At 40.7% G+C, this 18301-nt stretch overlaps 1 protein-coding gene across 4 annotated transcripts in view; it reads left to right on the forward strand.

Moving 5' to 3' along the window:
• cacna2d3a (calcium channel, voltage-dependent, alpha 2/delta subunit 3a) overlaps positions 1-18301 on the forward strand; it is a 112243-nt gene that overhangs the window by 51689 nt on the left and 42253 nt on the right. For all 4 annotated transcript variants that reach the window (XM_071476368.1, XM_071476366.1, XM_071476367.1 and 1 more), the window contains 7 exons: positions 1896-2027; positions 2600-2811; positions 3872-3946; positions 7757-7846; positions 8490-8603; positions 14136-14214; positions 18025-18158. In XM_071476368.1, the coding sequence (XP_071332469.1) occupies positions 1896-2027; positions 2600-2811; positions 3872-3946; positions 7757-7846; positions 8490-8603; positions 14136-14214; positions 18025-18158 (836 nt within the window). The remainder of the gene's footprint in view (positions 1-1895; positions 2028-2599; positions 2812-3871; positions 3947-7756; positions 7847-8489; positions 8604-14135; positions 14215-18024; positions 18159-18301) is intronic.

Here is an 18301-nt window from a genome sequence, read left to right on the forward strand (position 1 = left end):
ACACTCAAACTGCACCAGAAGTGACTGTATTGTTGTGTAAATGGAGGCTGGATCAAATCCAGCTTCTTCTCTGCTCCACTCCATAGAGGTGGATAGGTGTTTACTATCAAGTGAGGGCTTTAGTGTGCTAGCTTCCAAAAGACTAATTCAATCATGGCCTATTGGCATGACTGTTGACAGCAGAACAATGTTGCCAGCATAGGAGATGATGGGAAATCTGCTATCTGCTTTTCTTTTCTCTGTCCATTAGGTACTTGTCTGTCTGTCTGTCTCTCAGTAATTTTCTGCCTGCCTTTCTGTCTGCCTTCCCGGCTGTCTTTTCTATCTCTTTCTAAAGGCTTTTGTGTATCTGTCTCACTGTATGATTGTGTCCGTCTGTCTGCTCATCCTTCTCTGCTTCCATTTCCCCCGCCCCACTTCTGAACCAAGCTAAATTGTGGTAGTAAGTAGCTGTAATAAGCTTGGCTGTCTGGTTGCTAACCACTCATTCTCGCCTGTAAACTGAAGAGAAGCTCAACTAATTGGATATGCCTTACCATATATTATCGGTTTGGATAGAATTATAAGCAATGGCCATAGCACATATTGTGCAGATTCATACAGGCATACTTGCGGAGACACATATTGTATGTTACATATTCACACACATTAACACTGTCCTAAAAAGGTAGAGAGCAGTAACTACAGAAACACTGCAGTAAAAAAACAAAGTGGTACATACATATACAGAAGCTGTAATGCCTTTGTTTAATACCTTTTCAGATTTGACCACAAAAAATGATTGCCCTATAATACTTCCATGATCTTTGTGAAATCCAAGAGGAAATTGTCAGTATCTGCCAGCAAAATGGGTTTTTGCAACTTTCTTGTCCATTTTAACAAGTTTGTTTAAGAAAATAAACTTAGAATTGAAATGTTGTGTCTCTGTTTTTCTAGGTGATGGACAGTTGATATTTTGATTGAAATCAATTTGACAAATTAATTTACAATTTAATACATTGAAATATGTGATACCTTAATGTTAACCACACCAAAGTGTGTGAATTCCCCTGCAGTCAAAAGCTGAAATGGCAGCCTGCCTGAGCTCTGCTAAGCTAGCTAGCTTTAAGAGGAGTTTATCTGTGTGTGTGTGTGTGTGTGTGTTTCTCCATTTAGTTGTGTCTTTTAGTTGTCTCAATTACCAAGATGTCACTTCATCATAATGGATATTTTCCCTTTACAGACATCAGCTAATAAAAAAAAAACCAATGAGTAAAGTTAGTTTTAGCTAAGCCTAGCTGTAATTGTCTCAACATGATCTAGATTTCTTTAGCTGTCTTGTTGGCTTACCAGGCTATCTATGATAGCAACTGCTTTAAATGTGACAAGTACAGGCTATATAATACTTCAGTGCTGTTACTACAGACTGAGCAGCAAATGCAAAGCTAGAAAATGCAGTAACTACACAGCCCAGGTGCAGGTACTGTGTTTTAGCTCTGTTTTGTACTTAATTTAAAATGCTGTTTTCACTTGATATAAAATGGATTTCACGAAGTCAGAGACGGGTCTAACCCTAACCCAACTCAATTTTGACCAAATATTTATGCATTTATTGGGCAGAATACAGTCTGCAGTCCCTCCTATTTCTATTCTTTTTTTTTTTTTTATCTCTCTCATTCTTTTTTCTCTGTTCCCATCTTTTTCACAGTGTTTCTGCTCACACTTGCCTGTATCTCTGTGTAATGAATAGGTCCTGATAGTGATCTGTGAGGGTGCAGTGTGTGTTATGATATGACTGAATGAACAGGCAGTAGTGAATATCTGTAAAACAATGTTAACCTTTTTAGTCAAATAGTGCCTCTTTGCTCTTCCCCACACTTGTCTTTGTCCCCTCATTTTTTCCCTTTGTTCCTCAGACTCTGCAATTGTCAACGGAGTATACTGGTCTGAGGCCTTGAATAAGGTCTTTGTAGATAACTTTGAGAGAGACCCATCGCTCATATGGCAGTACTTCGGCAGTGCCAAAGGCTTTTTCAGGCAATACCCAGGTAAATTTGTATGTGTGTTTTTTGTTTGTTTTTATAGGTTGAATCAATGTTGGGTAGTGGCTATGTGTGTGTTTGTAATTAAGTCGCTGTCTCCCTAAAGCGGAATGAGGGGTGTGTGGGAACCTTTAGTGACTGACAGCTAGAGACTGGAGGCTAGCAGGGTGAGAGAAATGTTACTGTCAAATTTTCAGTGTTTTGAGCAATACAAATATACTTCCATTGTACTGGGGTGTCAGCAGAAATCTCAAATCACTATTTGCATGGCTAGATAACACTAAAAGTAAGTGAGAAAATGTGTATTTCTGCAATGTGGGTAAACAGAATCTCTAAAAATAGCATAGAGGCAGAGGTAGTTTTAAAAAGCAGATGATGAATGTTTTAGAAAAATTTCTGTTGTGACAGAAAAAGCATTGTGTTTTGGCAGAAAGCCTTTAGGGCTCAAAAAACAAATTTCCCGGCCACCTTTTTCCTGGTACTGCCAAGGTAATGGTTTGTTTCCCTTCCATACAAATGATGCAACTCCAGCATTATTGCAATTCATCGTTTATCTTTGACGTGTGATGCTCTTCAAGGAATCAAATGGAAGCCGGATGAACACGGGGTCATAGCTTTTGACTGTCGTAACCGGAAGTGGTACATCCAGGCTGCCACCTCACCAAAAGACGTGGTGATCCTGGTGGATGTCAGTGGCAGCATGAAAGGCCTCAGGCTGACCATTGCCAGACAGACTGTCTCCTCCATACTGGACACTCTTGGAGACGACGACTTTTTCAACATCATTGCTGTAAGTCCACACAGATGCACACACAGCTGTAAGGGGAGTACATAAACTACTTAACCTCTATGATTTTTTAGACTCACACACACACACACACACACACACACACACACACACACACACACACAACACAAGCCCATATCCTCTCCTCCTCAGATCAGAGGAAATGCTGGAACGAATCAGCTTTCTCTTCTGTCACGCTCACAACCAATTAGCAGTCAGCTGAATGAAGATTTGAATTGCAAAAGAGACAGTTGTGATTGGATCCCGCCTCCGGCACCCAAACCATTGTTATCACATCTCAGTCTGATGAAACTCCCTAAGTGTGTATGTGTATATGTGTGCGTGTATGTGTGTGACGATGCACTTCCACATGTGTGTGTCTGATGCTATTTCACATCAAAAATGTAGCTAGTCACTTTGCCAGCCTCCATTCTCTTTCTCCACAGAACAAAGTCTTCATTATCATTTGATATCCTAATCATGTTATTTTGAAATTTATTCTTTTGAAAAATAGAGAAAAAGAGGATTTAGACAATCAGGCAGAAACATATTGTTTTCCCCAAACTCTTTAAAAAGGATGTGTCATTTTGACTCATCTGTTTCTTCTTTCGTCTTTTTATTTGTGCTACTTTTACTATTTTACCTTAGAAGACTCACATAAGTGTCAAAGTTGTTGTGGATTTTGTCTGAAGTATTTGCAGTCAGAATTTTTTTTTCATGCTACAACACACACATACACACACACACAAGGATGGAGTGATGATAGACAGACGTGTGTACCTACACAGATTAGGGCAAAATTACTGGCTGTGGAAAAACACACTTCCATTCTCTTTCTTGGCCTTTGAAGTCTAATTTATACTCATGCATTAAATGGTGAGTATTATCACAGAATGGCAGGCACTGAGTACATTGTTTTTGTACAATGTGTGCATATGTGTGTGTGCTTTTCATCAAGATGAGTGAAGTTTCTAACTTCTTTGGATTTATCACATTTTACATATACATCACATTTAAAGTTATTACTATTATTTCTTTAATGATTCCTCATATATTCTTCCAGTATAATGAGGAATTGCATTATGTGGAGCCGTGCCTGAATGGGACTCTGGTGCAAGCAGACGTCACCAACAAAGATGTGAGTCTTTTCTTTCTTTGTCTCTTATTGTTTTATCGTCTTATGGTGATTTGAAAATCATTGATAAATTTAAGTGACTGGGGTTCTGGCCAGGGTCAGGGTTACTTGAAGAAAATATTTTTTTAAAATACATTTGCTGGTGGTTCACAGTTGTAAAAAAAAAAAAAGTGGCTGGAGGGTCACAATGACATGTTTATTGATTTAACCACAAGAATCTATACAATTACATTTTAACATTTTAAAGATACACAAATCTGTTTGTTATCTTAGTGATGTAACTTGGTCAGGGCTGAGGATTACAGTTTTGGAAATTAAAAACTCTGAAGCTGTGGACTCTTACCAGACCTCTGTAGCCTGCTTTTCATACCTGATTGAGTGCTTTGAGGGTATTTTAGCTGCTCTTAGCATAATACACTTGAATCTCCGACCAAACGGTATTTGGATAATGTTATTAAACCAGGTTTTGACAAAGAAGAAAAATGCATGAAATAAAAAAAAGATGACATCGCTGGTTCTGCTGTCGGTTCAGATACTTTTCTTTAAACTGACCATCATGAGTCTGACAATGTTATAGGAGTTGATGCTAAATTGGTTGAGGATTCTTTAAAATGTATAGTTTTTTTTTTAGGAATTTCAAGGAAGTGAGTGGCATAAATATTCCGACGTAATGTGGTTTGGGGAATGTTTGTATGTTGGTCTGTATTTTGGACTGTTCATAAGGACATTTTCATCAAGATGGCACACGTGATAATCCTTACCTCCTCCCTACTACTGTAGCATGGTTCCCTTCTTTACCTAGGAGTCTCTACTCCTCTCAGGTGTCTATAATATAGTCTCCATCTCCGGTTGCCCACAAAAAATTTCATCTCTTCCAAATTCTTCCAAATTCCATTTAAAAATTCAATTGCTAACCTCTATTAATCCAGGTCAAATCTTCGGGACACAGCTGTTTACTGCAAATGCATGGACTACTTTCCATGTACCACATGCAGGTGCTGTAGAATTATGTGTGTATTCACATCTGTGGGTGTGCGCCTGTTGGTGTTTAGGTTAGTTTCTGTTTACTTCTAAATGAGTGTACACTTATGCATATGGATTAGCATTATGTGTTTAACTCCAGATGGTAGTTTAATGTAGTGTGAGTCTGCCAGCTAAGAGGGGAAGGCAGTCTGCAGCAGTAGATAAGGCTAATGTCTTTTACTTTAGCTTGGGGCAGGAAGTGACTGTCACACTGGAGACTTAAAATTTACTGATCTGTCTTTCCAAAATCTGTTATTTCATACCCAAACTTCAACTGGGTCATAAATACCTGTAGTCAAGCTCTCATGGGACACACATTCACCAGGATATATTACCAGGAGTAGTTATTTGTATAATTAGAGTTGTCAACGGGAATTTTAGGAAGTGAAACTAGAGTGAACAGCAATAACATCATAAATCGAGTTTCACTGTGGACTGTTTTTTTTTTTTATGAAGTTAGTGCTTCCAGTAATAAGAAATCGTTGATTTGCAGGTGAACTAACATTAACAGTATCTTGGTTAGAAACGTTTTTTTAGGCATTAATGTAGATATAACCACTGTTTTAACAACATTTCATTGTGTAACAGGCCCTAACTTAACATAGACATCTTTCCACCTGCAAATTTCCAAATCCATTTAGGCAGATCATTTTTGAATAGATGCAGGGATAGGGCTTGAATCTAACTTCAAGAGTTGTCTCTATTCACTAAAATGTTTCACTAATATGATGCTGAACTATAGGCTTGACATCATATTTGATCATGCAATACTTTTTGATCTACAGGTTTATCCTATTCACACCAACACACAGTATTCACAGTATTCACTGTTTTTGTTCAGCAAACCCAACTGTTTTTCTGCCTTTTTTCCATGCATCTATCCAAATCCCAACTGCCTCCTTGCTGAGTTAAATAACTTCCCACAAAAATCAAAAGCTTAGGCTTCAGCAAGCTGCAGCATTTTAGGGATGTTTTTGTTCATTCATTATTTTGTCCCTGTGGTCATCAAACTGACTGCTGTGATCATTTTCAAGTAGAAAAAGTGTCTGCAGTATTGAAGGGTTTGATGTCCAATTTACCGTACATTTCAGAGCCTTGTGGTGCAACGCAAAAGGTTCGGCACATTCAGATTTGCGTGCACACACGGAGACACACACTGTCTGAACCTGCCACTTTAGTACACTGCTGCGCCAGGGATTTAACATAGCCCGCTGTGCTGAGGCGAATCATTTCAATCTTAACTCACACACATTCACACATACACACAATAGGTAAAGTTTGCTGTGCTCTAGGGTACAGCCCTTTGTTGGAACATATTAACCCTTTTATCCACATCAAAGGAAAGGTTCTTTTTGCCATATGGGGACACCAGGGACGCTGGAGGTTGTTTTTGTGCACATATTTATATGCGTATTGCTGGTGCTTGTGTGTGTGTGTGTGTGTGTGTGTGTGTGTGTGTGTGTGTGTGTGTGTGTGTGTGTGTGTGTGTGTGTGGTCTGTGTGCATATTTTGCACCCAGGTGAGCAAGCCCTGATATGGCCTTATGCTGTTTGAGCCTCCTGCTGTGTGTTGAGACACTTTCCTCCTCCCTTCAGTAAGGAGCAGAAGACTGGAGGAGCTGAATGTAGAGGGAGTAAAAGGGAAGGAAGAGAAAGATAAGAGACTGATGAGGATAATGATGCAGGTGCAGGCCCAAGTCCTACAAAATGAGAGACAGTCATATCTAGAAGTGTGTGTGAGAGGGTTGCTTTCCTTTATAGGTGGAAATGTTTTTGCAGGTAGTTGGATCGAGCCAACAGGAAATCTTCCAAATGCCAATGACTGGCTCTTAATAACTTTAGATAGATTAACTCAATAGTAGCTTGTGTAAGTGTGTGTGTGTGTGTGTGTCCTTGTGCGTGTGTCCATTGCCTCCAGGCTGTTGTAAATAATGAGACATGCTCATGAGACCTGTTAGGTTGCTGACAACATTAAACTCATCATTAATTGCCAGAGAGATAATGTACCCTTTGTGGCACAATTAGACCTATGAAGAGGACCACACATATACGCACACATCTACACAGTACATCCACAGTACGTCAGGCTGGGTAACTCTGTCTCAGAGACAGTCCTGGGGCTCCACAGGGGACTGATATGGCTCAGTTCCTGTTCACCCTGTATATGGCGAACTTTAAATACAAAAAAAGGAAGGGGAGCACAGGGATCTGACGATGTCCTTCAGTTAATGGAGCAACAAGAACTGCCTCCTTCTGAACACCGCCAAGACCAAGGAGATGGTCATAGACTTTCACAGGTCTAGGCTCACCCTTCAGCCAGTCAGTGTTCAAGAGAAGGACATTGAGGTGGTGCACACCAAGGTGCACCTGGACAGTAAACTGGACTGGTCCCTGAATATGGATGCAGTCTACTGGAAGGGGCAGAGCCGGCTCTTTTGACGTCTGCAGGGAAATGTTGCACATGTTCTCACTCTAAGATAATGTAGCAGTTTGCTGCAAAAACTGGCTCAGGGCCATGTTAAAGAGCCCATTAGACCATCGCTGCAATCTTGGTTCTAACGTAAATGATGGTGAATCAAGTTCAGTCAAATATTATGTTTCTCTGTGCCATGAGAAAATGAAATCAATATCTTAGCATTTTTATCCTTTTACTGTAGCTACCCGCTCTTTTTTTTCTCCATAAAAATCAATAATGACCTCTGCCTCTGTCATCCTCTGTTTTTTTTCACTCGTGTTCTCTGTTCTCATCACCATGTTCATAATGGCTTCTCCCCAAACTTTATTTTCCCAGCATTTCCGGGAGCACCTCGACAAGCTGTTTGCTCAAGGCATTGGTATGTTAGACATAGCTCTGACCGAGGCCTTCAATCTTCTCAGTGACGTAAGTAACACACTCATGCATGATCGCCCACTCACAGCCAGATGCATCCACATGCACACACATACACACAGGAAGTAAACAGTTCCGTGCACAAAATTAATTAGTGCACTATAATTAATAGCTAAATCAACAGAATCATGCAAAAACTGAGTAAACAAGACGCTTGATGACTCAGGTTACTGGTTTGATATCTCCTCATTATGGGCAAGCAATTAATCAAACACGCATGCACTCAAACACACTGACACAGGCATCTACCATCCTTCTCTAAATGCTCATATTTCAGCAACATGTATCTAAGGTACACTGGAATGACAAATGTCTCCATTCTGCTAAATGTAATCTTACGGTGGCAATGCACTCTCATGGTGGATGTCCAAATAGTTTGTGTGCACATGTGTATAGGATATATACTATTATTGTTCCATTAGCTTACTGTTACTAACACAGCTTCCATGACATGAAGGTAAATCATGTAAAGATACATTACAAGCTCAAATGGGAGGGAACTAGATGAACCATTTAGTAAGTGATTGAAAAAAGTTTAGTTAAATTTCCATTTGGATTGAAGAGAAGCCTTGTTTTGTTTTGTCAATCTGCTGTGATGCCTCTCCTCCCCTCCCTTCTCTATCTCTTTCTCCAGTTCAACGAGACTGGGAGGGGTAGTGAGTGTAGCCAAGCCATTATGTTGGTGACAGATGGGGCAGTGGACACATATGATGCCATCTTTGCCAAGTACAACTGGCCAGAGAGGAAGGTAATATATTAAACACACAAACACGCACATCACATTATTCTGCAGTTGTGTTCCAGGACAGTTGTATAGTGAGGTCAGCTGAGCTCAGCTTCCTATTATGCCTTGTTCACAACACCATGGACCTGAGACCATGTATTCAATGAAGGCTGAACACTGGAGAGCAGGGGACTAATGTACTTGTGTGGCTATGAATGACTTTTTAAACTTGCTGTTGAGAATGGGTTATCAGAAAATGTGGAATCGGCTTGTAGATCCATTTGACACAATTTTAAAGAAGCTATTTGTAATTTTTGCTATTACTACATAGCCAGTGTTAGCATTAACAGCAGTTTACTTACCAGTCTTGGCAAGAGTTTCAGCCATTGTTGCGTTTACAACACAAGAGGTCAAGATCAGGGCTATGTAGCAATAGCAAAACTTACAAATAGCTCCAAAAGTGGAGAGCAGGATGATGTTTTATAGGGTTACAAATTACAAATTATATAATTATTATTATAACAATATCAGAAATACAGTTTCTAGAGAAACACTGTACTTCTCACAAGCAGGATCGCCATAAAAAAAAGAGCATTAATGCTTCCCAAACAGATACACCACTACTCTGTTGTCATATTTCAGAGAATGTTTTTGCCAAGTATTAGTATTTGGCTGAGTTGTTAGATGCAGGCCCAGTATGGGGTCCATTCAAAAGGCTTTAAAACAGTATTAAGTATGGCCCTGTCTGAGGTCTGAGCTGTCTCTCTGCTGTCCTGTAAGGTAATTGTGGTGCTCTTCTGACAGGCCATGAAATGAAATGGGAGGAGAGAGGAAGAGAGTAGATGGAGAGGAAGAAAAAGGCTCATTCTTAGGTCATTTTTTTCTGTAAAAGAAAGCCCACAGGGTCCTCACCCTTAAAAGGTTGAAGATAGAAGTACTAAAGGCAATGATACATGCATACACCCTAAACATATACCATATATATGTGCATAAAGTACAAACTTTCATTGCCTCAGGTAAGTATTTTAACAATGCTGACAAGAAATGCTTTTACACAATATGAATGTTTAATACTGTGTGTGTGTGTGTGTGCGTGTGTGTGTGTGTGTGTGCGTGTGTGCGTGCGTGCGTGTGTGTGTGTGGGAGTCTGCTGGATCGGGAATCTGAGTGGTGTTAGGACACACCAATTTTCATTTTGAGTCTGTTGGAGCATGTTTGTATGCATTAATATAATGTATTAATATTTCCCAAATGCACTTATATTCCCATGAGTTTGTGTGTGTCTGGTATCCCCCCCCCCCAATACTCCTGCCTCAAGGCTGTACAGCAGTGAGCAGAGAGGGGACAAGGCTGCTAGATACTTCCATTTAGAAGAAGCCCTGCTGATAATAGAAGTCTTCAGTCTCTGTCACTCTCTCCTGTCTCTCTCTCGCGCCCCCCCCACCCCCACCCCCCTCATGCCGCTGCTGGTTTTTAATGGCTTCCTTCCAACCAGCCATACAGCTTCACCACTGTATAGCATCACACAGAGTATATGGCCATGCGTAGGAAAACCCAAATTCCAATAACTTTCTGAATATCTGTATGCAGACAGCGTTCATTCCAAAAAGCCATAGAGAAAAGATCATACGATCATAAAGAAAGCTTTGCCATGAAAAACAGTATCTACTGATGAAAAGTCTAAAACACTGAAAGACTTCAAATACATTCTGTAATGAGTTTTGCTTTCATGTCACACCAGTGATTATTTTCAGAGAGATACTGTCACAATTTTCAGATAACGGCTTTTTTAGATAAAGATTTTTAAGAAGTAATTTTGCATTTATCTTTACTCTTTGTGGCATGACCTCAAAAACCATAGTGTACATGAAATACTCAATGCAAAGAACTGAAATTTTCTACTCCCAATGGACGATTGTGGTGGTTTATTTAAGAGTCTACCTGACTTTTTCTGATGTTTAGTTTAGTAATGACCCCAATCATTTCTTTGAGTCAAAACAAGAGGAAAACATAGAGCAAAATAGTCACTCCCATACTCACACCCATAAGTTCACACATGCCTACCCGGACACACTAATTGTAAATGGACTGCTTATATAGCGTTTTTCTAGTCTTACTGACCACTCAAAGCGCTTTACAATGTAATTCACCCATTCACACACACACAGTCATACAGAGCTTACATCTACACATGGAGTGCTTCTACCATTCACACACACTCATACACTGATGGAATAGCCATCAGAGGCTGTTTGGGGTTCTGTGCCTTGCCCAAGGACACTTCAACAAGCGGACTGGAAGAGCTGGGGATCGAACCACCGACCTTCTGATAAGTGGACCACCCGCTCCTGAGCCATACGAATGTGCCCACACACATATGCAGCTACACAATCAACATAAACACACATAAACATTGATATTTCCTGGACACCCAGATATACACCTGCATCAACACACATGTGAGCCATAATCTCAGCGAGCTGTGATTGAATGATGCCTTATGACGCTATTCCCAGCGTTTTGTCCATTACGTATCAATTTCTCGTATCTCTAATTTTGATATAGAATTGAGAATTTTTTGCAAAAAGCCAAGTGGCTACTCAATTTCCATAACATTTGTTTTCTGTTTTCATTTCAATCCAGTGTTTTGTGTTTTCATGTCAGACATTTTGTTTTAGGTCGTGCAGAACAGAATACAGAACACTACAGAAGAGGCAAGCACACTACAACACAAAAAAATAAAACAAATCTATCCAGAAAAAGAACAAAGCAAACCAGTTATATCTGTGTTTTTGTTTCTGTCTAAAATCCAATTTAAATGTTATGCGTTGTACTCTGCATCTGCCTTTTGCTAAAGAGGAGGTTCAGCTGCATTTAAATGGGGGAGCCAGATATAACCAAGCCCAACAAGAACTTATGCAAATCTGCTTTTCGACTTTTCGAAGGTCATAAAAGTGCAAAACATCCTTAATCATGCTAGTGTGAGAAGGGGCATCAGAATTTTTACAATTCAGCCTCATCAAACGCTTTCTAATGACAATCTGACAATTTCTCATGAGAAATTCTTAAGAAAGTTGAATTTTGACAGAAAGAGTCTTCCCGGGACAGAGTGAGCCTTGTGATTTGCAATCTAGACAGTGGCCATTACACTAAAATTGCTGCAAATGACAACACTGACTGTTGGGGCTTGTGATGTAAGCATAACTGTGGTCCAATTTTGGTGAAGCTAGACAACACTATCTACCGATGAAAGAGACTGCATCCTGTCCTGTCATGAATTGTCCTTATAGGTGAAGATATAGAAAAAATTGGAGGTGGTCTAAATGTATTTCCCCTCAGCTTCAGGAGATTGATATACTGGGGACACACGCACCCTTGCCCATGCCTGCTTGTGCACTGTCCTTTGTGTGCACCACCCATGTGTTGCCACTATTTGTGGATGTGGTGCGAATGTACGTGTTCTTTCCACATCAGGAAAGAGCTTTATTTTCTACAAATTAAAGATCACGAAAAAAACACCACACTCCACAAAACATTTCATATGATTTAATGTAATACAAATCTTAGCATTAGGATTTGTTGTATTACTATATGTAGATGTAGTTACAATATGCATGTCTGTTCATCCAAAACAGGTTTACTTAACCATAACTGAGGTATAACAATCATCAGCCTCAGTGGATAGAGCCCATATACAAACCAAATCAATTTTATGAGTCATCATCTGTGTAGCTTCGTGGATGTGGTTTTGGTATCAGGTTAAAACCTCAAGCTGATCTAGATTTGAGATCAGCTGGGGTTTTGTAACCAACAGTAGGCCTTTCTGATCCTAGATTATGCTGCATATTGCATGAGGCCAGTAAGATCAGAACAATTAGCCCGCTGCTGCAGTGTGGCTTGCAGCAGTGTGTTCTGAACATTAAAAGACATGTAGCCTTACAGAAGTACTTACTGTAAAGTCTGTAAACGTTTGTACAAATGTTTACACAGGGGAACTGAATGAATTATTGAGTTAAGTACTAAATATATAATGTAGGTGTGTGAACAAATAGATTTTTGTACACATAACAACTTGCATTTAAAATTAGGGCAGAGCATGTGCATCAACTTGAAACTTGCCTAAGTACATGTGTAGTGTCTGTGCATCTGTGCGTGCATGGATACATACAGATGTGTATACTTATATGTCTGTGCATTTGTATCTTTGCATGCATGTTTTTTTTTATTTCTGCCTATATAAAATTTGTGCAGTCAAGTAGGTGGAAGATTGCATGCCGTAGCTAGAGCACCTGCTAGTTTTTATCTCCACTGTACTTAACTCAGCTGTAAACCTCTTCCATATTTAATAACCAGCCTGCCGTAGTTTGACCTTTGTCTTGGCTACCAGTGAAGGAAAACACATAACCACAACCAGAGAGTCTCACTGTGACACATTTTAACCGTAGCCCCACATGCAGGAGTTATGATCATGTTGGCAATGTTGTGTTTTCCTGTCACTGTGGCAAAGTCATTCAAATGGCTGAGGTTTGTATGAATAGAGGATGATTATGGTCTAGATAATTAGGGCTGCTTAAAAGTGACAGTCTGACAACTGTACTTATTCACAGTGAAACTCATTACAGTTAACAATAGACCACCAATATCCATACTAGAAAATAAGTAGCTGTCTGTGGTTTATATCTTTGTTTGCAAAAGCCGTTATAATCACTGTTAAATTCATAAGGAGTTCATCTATGACACACGGCCAAACAATGAATTAGACTTGAACGGAAGCATTACTCAAAAAGGAAATGCCATATATACATAGCTTATATTTTTGTGATTTTTCAGAGCCTTCTGTTGAGAGCAGTCATCCAAAAATCTGATATAGACATACACATACCCACATCTAGACATATGTGTGTGTGCACATACACACAAACACAAACAGACACATGCTGTCAGGGCAAAGGGAGGCAGTGAAAAATGCAGGCATGGGAGCTATGGCAGCTGTGCCCCCAGAGGCTTGCATCTGGTCCAATCTGGCAACCTGCTCTTCACACACACTCATGCACACACATACACATACACACACACACCTGCCAAATACACCTGCTGCGGGAGCCAACTGAGCACTGCTGGGCAAAAATGGGTTTGGCAGCTGAGAGTTTAGAAGATTCTCAGGATTGAGCACATGATCCTTGAGTTTGGCTTTTTCAACTCAAAATATTTACTTCATGGTTTATCATTTGTATTCATGCTAATTGCAGATTCTTGATACACTTATCTTATTTAAAAACCTTTATCTGTTCATCCTTAGTTGTTTAGTTTCTTGAGCTGATAAAAATGATTTGAATTATTCAAACTTGAAATAAAATCTAAAAGACAAATTTAAAACTTACATGAGTCCATAATCGACTCTATTAAACAAGGAGAAAAGACCTGCTAATCAAAGGCTGATAAAGAATGAGCCTCCTGCCTGGCTTTGACAGTGTTATCTTCTATATGGTAGTGTGGTTGGCCCTATCAAAATGCGATTAAAATGACTGACGGAAGCTATCTGCTTTCTCTCTGCAGGTCCGCATATTCCCTTACCTGATTGGTCGAGAGTCAGCCTTCGCCGATAATCTGAAATGGATGGCATGTGCCAACAAAGGTGGGATCTTACATCACACGCATAGACTGCTCTACTTTTTTTCCTTATAATCTGTTTTTGCAGAGGAAAGTTGCTGCATGTTGCTGTCACCCAGGTGAAAATGAATACATTATGGAGCTCAGGATTTGTTTGGGGTGTTTGGCATTATGTGTCTGTGTGCGCGTAGTCGTTGCACAGACATGTGTTTGTCGGTGCTCATCAGAATTAGCATGTGTATGTGACAGCAGGCAGCTGGTTCCAGTTGCACAGACCAGATATGTCACATTACATCTTCCTCTAAGCCTAAAGTCCAAACTATCTTGGCGATACACCACTTTTCAGCGGCTTTGTGTGTGGTCATGGTTGTCTCAGTGTGTAGAGCACTTTCCCTCAGCTTCTATATTTAGCTGGGGAGGTGGGTGACAGAGACAGTCTGGCTCCATTTCCTCAGGCTGCCATAGATAAGACAAGCAAGCCATAGGTCACACAAGGGGTGTGCGTGTGTTTTTAGCTGTGTGTGCGTATATGTGTGTAGATAAGAGGACAAGGGCATCCACAGATTTGCTTAGAAGTGATATCAGAGAACCCATCCAGTCAGTTTGAGGGTGTCAGTGGTGATGATATGAGACTTGCCGAGTGTGTGTGTGTGTGTGTGTGTGTGTGTGTGTGTGTGTGTGTGTGTGTGTGTGTGTCGTGCTACATAAGTACATGTGTGTTTGGATGATGATTCAGGCTTGTGACATCCTCTCCAGCCTGCAGGAGCTGTGCAGAACAGTCTTCTTTCTGCTCCCCAGGCACAACATCTCTATTCCATCTCTACTCCAAACAGCAGATTTGGTTTCATTTTTCCACTGTTTTACTGTAAGAAGCTTTTCACGTGAAAAAGTGTCACCTTGTCTGCCCTGTCACTGTAATGACAAAATCTCTCCCCTGGCATTTGAGTGGAGCAAAGAATAGATTCTGGAAATGCTAAGAGTCATGGAACAGGTAGTGCTGGTAAAATAATTTCAGATTTATGGCTGCACCACCTACTAACAGGCCACACATATGAGAAATGCCTTTGGTTGCCATTCAACAAGAAAAGGATACAGGCTTCAGCCAAAACATGAATGAGAAAGCTCAACTAGCTTTCTGCGATTAGTCCTCTTGCTCCCTGCAGTGTTGCTCATTGCCATTCTCCCCTGTTTCATGGAGCCAGGGCCATCCATAATAGCGATGGAGAACTTTATTCCCTGTTTTAGCTCAGTTTCATTTTATTTAGGTTAACAAATAGATTCAGACATAAATAAAAGGAAAATACTTTCATCATTTTCTATCGCAGTCTCAACAAAAACAGTCGCACATTCAGCCACATGCAACTCTCTTCTCCTCTTCTAATCTGGCCCCCCTGGTGTCTGCCCTCAGGCAGGCTCATATTACATAAGATTCACCCTCATGAGACTGGCAGCCAATCAAAAATGAGAAATGACAACCTGCGACCAATGGAGTCTGTTGAGGTGGGGACTCTGAATTTGGCTGAATTAAACGTCCAAATCGAAGCAGTTCTGTTGTTCAAGCTCATTTTGAGCAGAAAACAGCATTTTTTTCATTATGTATATTGTTGAAAAAATAACCTGTGTTAACATAGGATAACAACAAGAATCTTTGTCATTGTGTGTGCATCACAAAGAAGTGTAATTCAGTTAATGCCCATGTTTCTGGACCTGGACATTCACCATGGTGTCCACATACCTTCGTAGTGTAGCTTCGCTCCCCCTCACATCATGATATTTTTCACATCTACCTCATCCATTACTTTCATGTATCAGGACACCTTGTTGTGTATTTTTACTTACACGTCACCCAAACCAAGGTCCTTTAGAAAATATATGAATGCTCTCATCCTGATCGGACCATGCTGAGGCTGTCCTGTCCTATATGTGCGACAGGTGTACCATGTCACTGAAAGCAGGGAGCATTCATTTTTTTTCCCTCCCCAGCTCATCTCACTGGCCCCGGTGGCTCAGCCCGAAGGACGCTCTCAGCCTTCCAGTGGGAGTAGTCATTCTTCACTCACCACTGTGATGAACGATGCAGTTAGACTGAGGCAGCTTGCTTTGTGTGATGTGAGTCTGTACGTGTGTGTTGTCATTGCACTGTCTGGTGGAATAATTGCCGGATCTGAATGTCTTGGAGGACAAAAGGGATGAATCTGTCAAGCACTCTGTCTCATGTTGGATACTTCCTGTAGTACACATCCCTGTAGTACACTGTTTTTACTACGTACTTATCTGTGTAGTGCATGAATTTCGACAGGGTGGTGTTGTCTCAAATCATCGAACACGGCTGTTGTGCACTCACCGGAAATGACGTTCGCAACATTTGACCATGATTTGCACATCACTCGCCAAAATATCATACGCTGCCATCAGCAACAGCGATATGTGCTTCCCCTTACAGGCTGAAAATGTACCGGTAAATTTTAAGTATTCTTTTTGTTGTGATCTACAGAGCCCCTACACCCTCACATCAAACTACCCTAATAAACAAACTCTCATTTGAAGTTATAATTGTCTATAGTTATAATCGCCTTTTTCACAAGTTTCAAAATAGGCTGATGTTCCCTCATCTTCTGCTACATATCCAAGATGGCGGCCATTTAGGGTGAGAAGTGTCCAGTGTTTTGCACTCAACTTTTTGACCGTTATGAGTTTGCCATCCGGGCACTCATGGTGCACTGCATGTTGCCATAACTGTCAGTGTGAACGAGCTTATGCACTCAAGATAGCAAGTGTAAGTATGGAAGAATGCAAAATGAGACACACTGAAGGGTTCACGTCCAGGTCAAGTTCAGAGTCAAGTGCATTTTTGTTGCTATAGTGACTGCAGTAATCATGTAGTTTGAATGCTTCCAGTGTTTGTGTATAAAATGAGACTTTGGTCTTTTTATTTAAAGGGTTTTTTCTGTGGTTGCAGATTTAATATTACATTATCAGACCCTCTCCTTAGTTATTGGGGAGGGGGGGGATACATGGCATCATGGCATCCATCATTGATCTGTGTGCTATGTCTAGACTCTGGCTTTTCTCTCGCTGTGGAGTAAAGGTCGATGCTGGGAACGATGACCCCAAAATCTATTTCCTCCAGCTATGATTTTCTCCTTGACTGCCTCACGGTGATGGAGGCAGTTTGCTGTTTTTACGGATGGGTGGAAATGTGGTGGTCCCTCTCTTTTCCCTTATTCTCTGTGTCACTTCTCGTCCTCTCTCTCTTTCTCTGTCTTACTGTTGTCCTGATTCCCTCTCTTCCTCTCCCCCTTTCTTTCCCCCTGCAGAGATAACAGTATATCCCCTCCTGCATATGCACATTAGCATCATAATGGCAGCATTACTGTCGTAGGAAATGGCATCACATTTGGTTTAACTGAGATCGTTTTTCGGTTACATTTACATACCACTTACCCATTCACAAACCCATGCTGGTTTGTGCTCACTTGTACATCACTGCAGGGAATTCTTTAGCTATTACTCATACATGTATCCAGGTTTCCGTCTGCTTCATCAAGCAAGTATCTGCTGCCTACTGCACTGTATTCCAGATGTAATTTCTCTCCTTTGCTACCAAGGTAAGTAAAATGACTTGGAAAAGATTATATAGCTGAGCAGATATTGGATGTGACACTTGACTGCAATGTGAAACACTTTTGGAGACACAGAGACTCTACTTCTGCTCAATGTTTCCAGGCATAGTGAACGAGGAAACTGAATCTGTTCACACTCAATTTTTGACAAGGATCTAAGTTTAATGATTCATCACCCTCTCTCTCTTCCTCTTCCTCTCTCTGCCCAACAGGCTACTTCACTCAGATTTCCACATTGGCAGATGTGCAAGAGAATGTGATGGAATATCTCCACGTGCTGAGCCGTCCCAAGGTGATCGACCGGGAGCACGACACGGTGTGGACTGAGGCCTACATCGATAGCACTGTGAGTCGACAAGGCCATCTCTCACCTGCTACTGGACTCCAGTTCCCACAGTTCCCTCTAACCGCACACACCCACTGGGTATTGTACATTACAGATCCAGAATACTCTGTTATGGATTGAGAGGTTTAAACGAGATTTAAACG

The sequence above is a fragment of the Trachinotus anak genome, unplaced genomic scaffold, assembly GCF_046630095.1.
Source record: "Trachinotus anak isolate AG129_WGS33_773 ecotype Australia unplaced genomic scaffold, CSIRO_AGI_Tana_v1 ptg000004l, whole genome shotgun sequence".
Classification (NCBI taxonomy): Eukaryota; Metazoa; Chordata; class Actinopteri; order Carangiformes; family Carangidae; genus Trachinotus; species Trachinotus anak.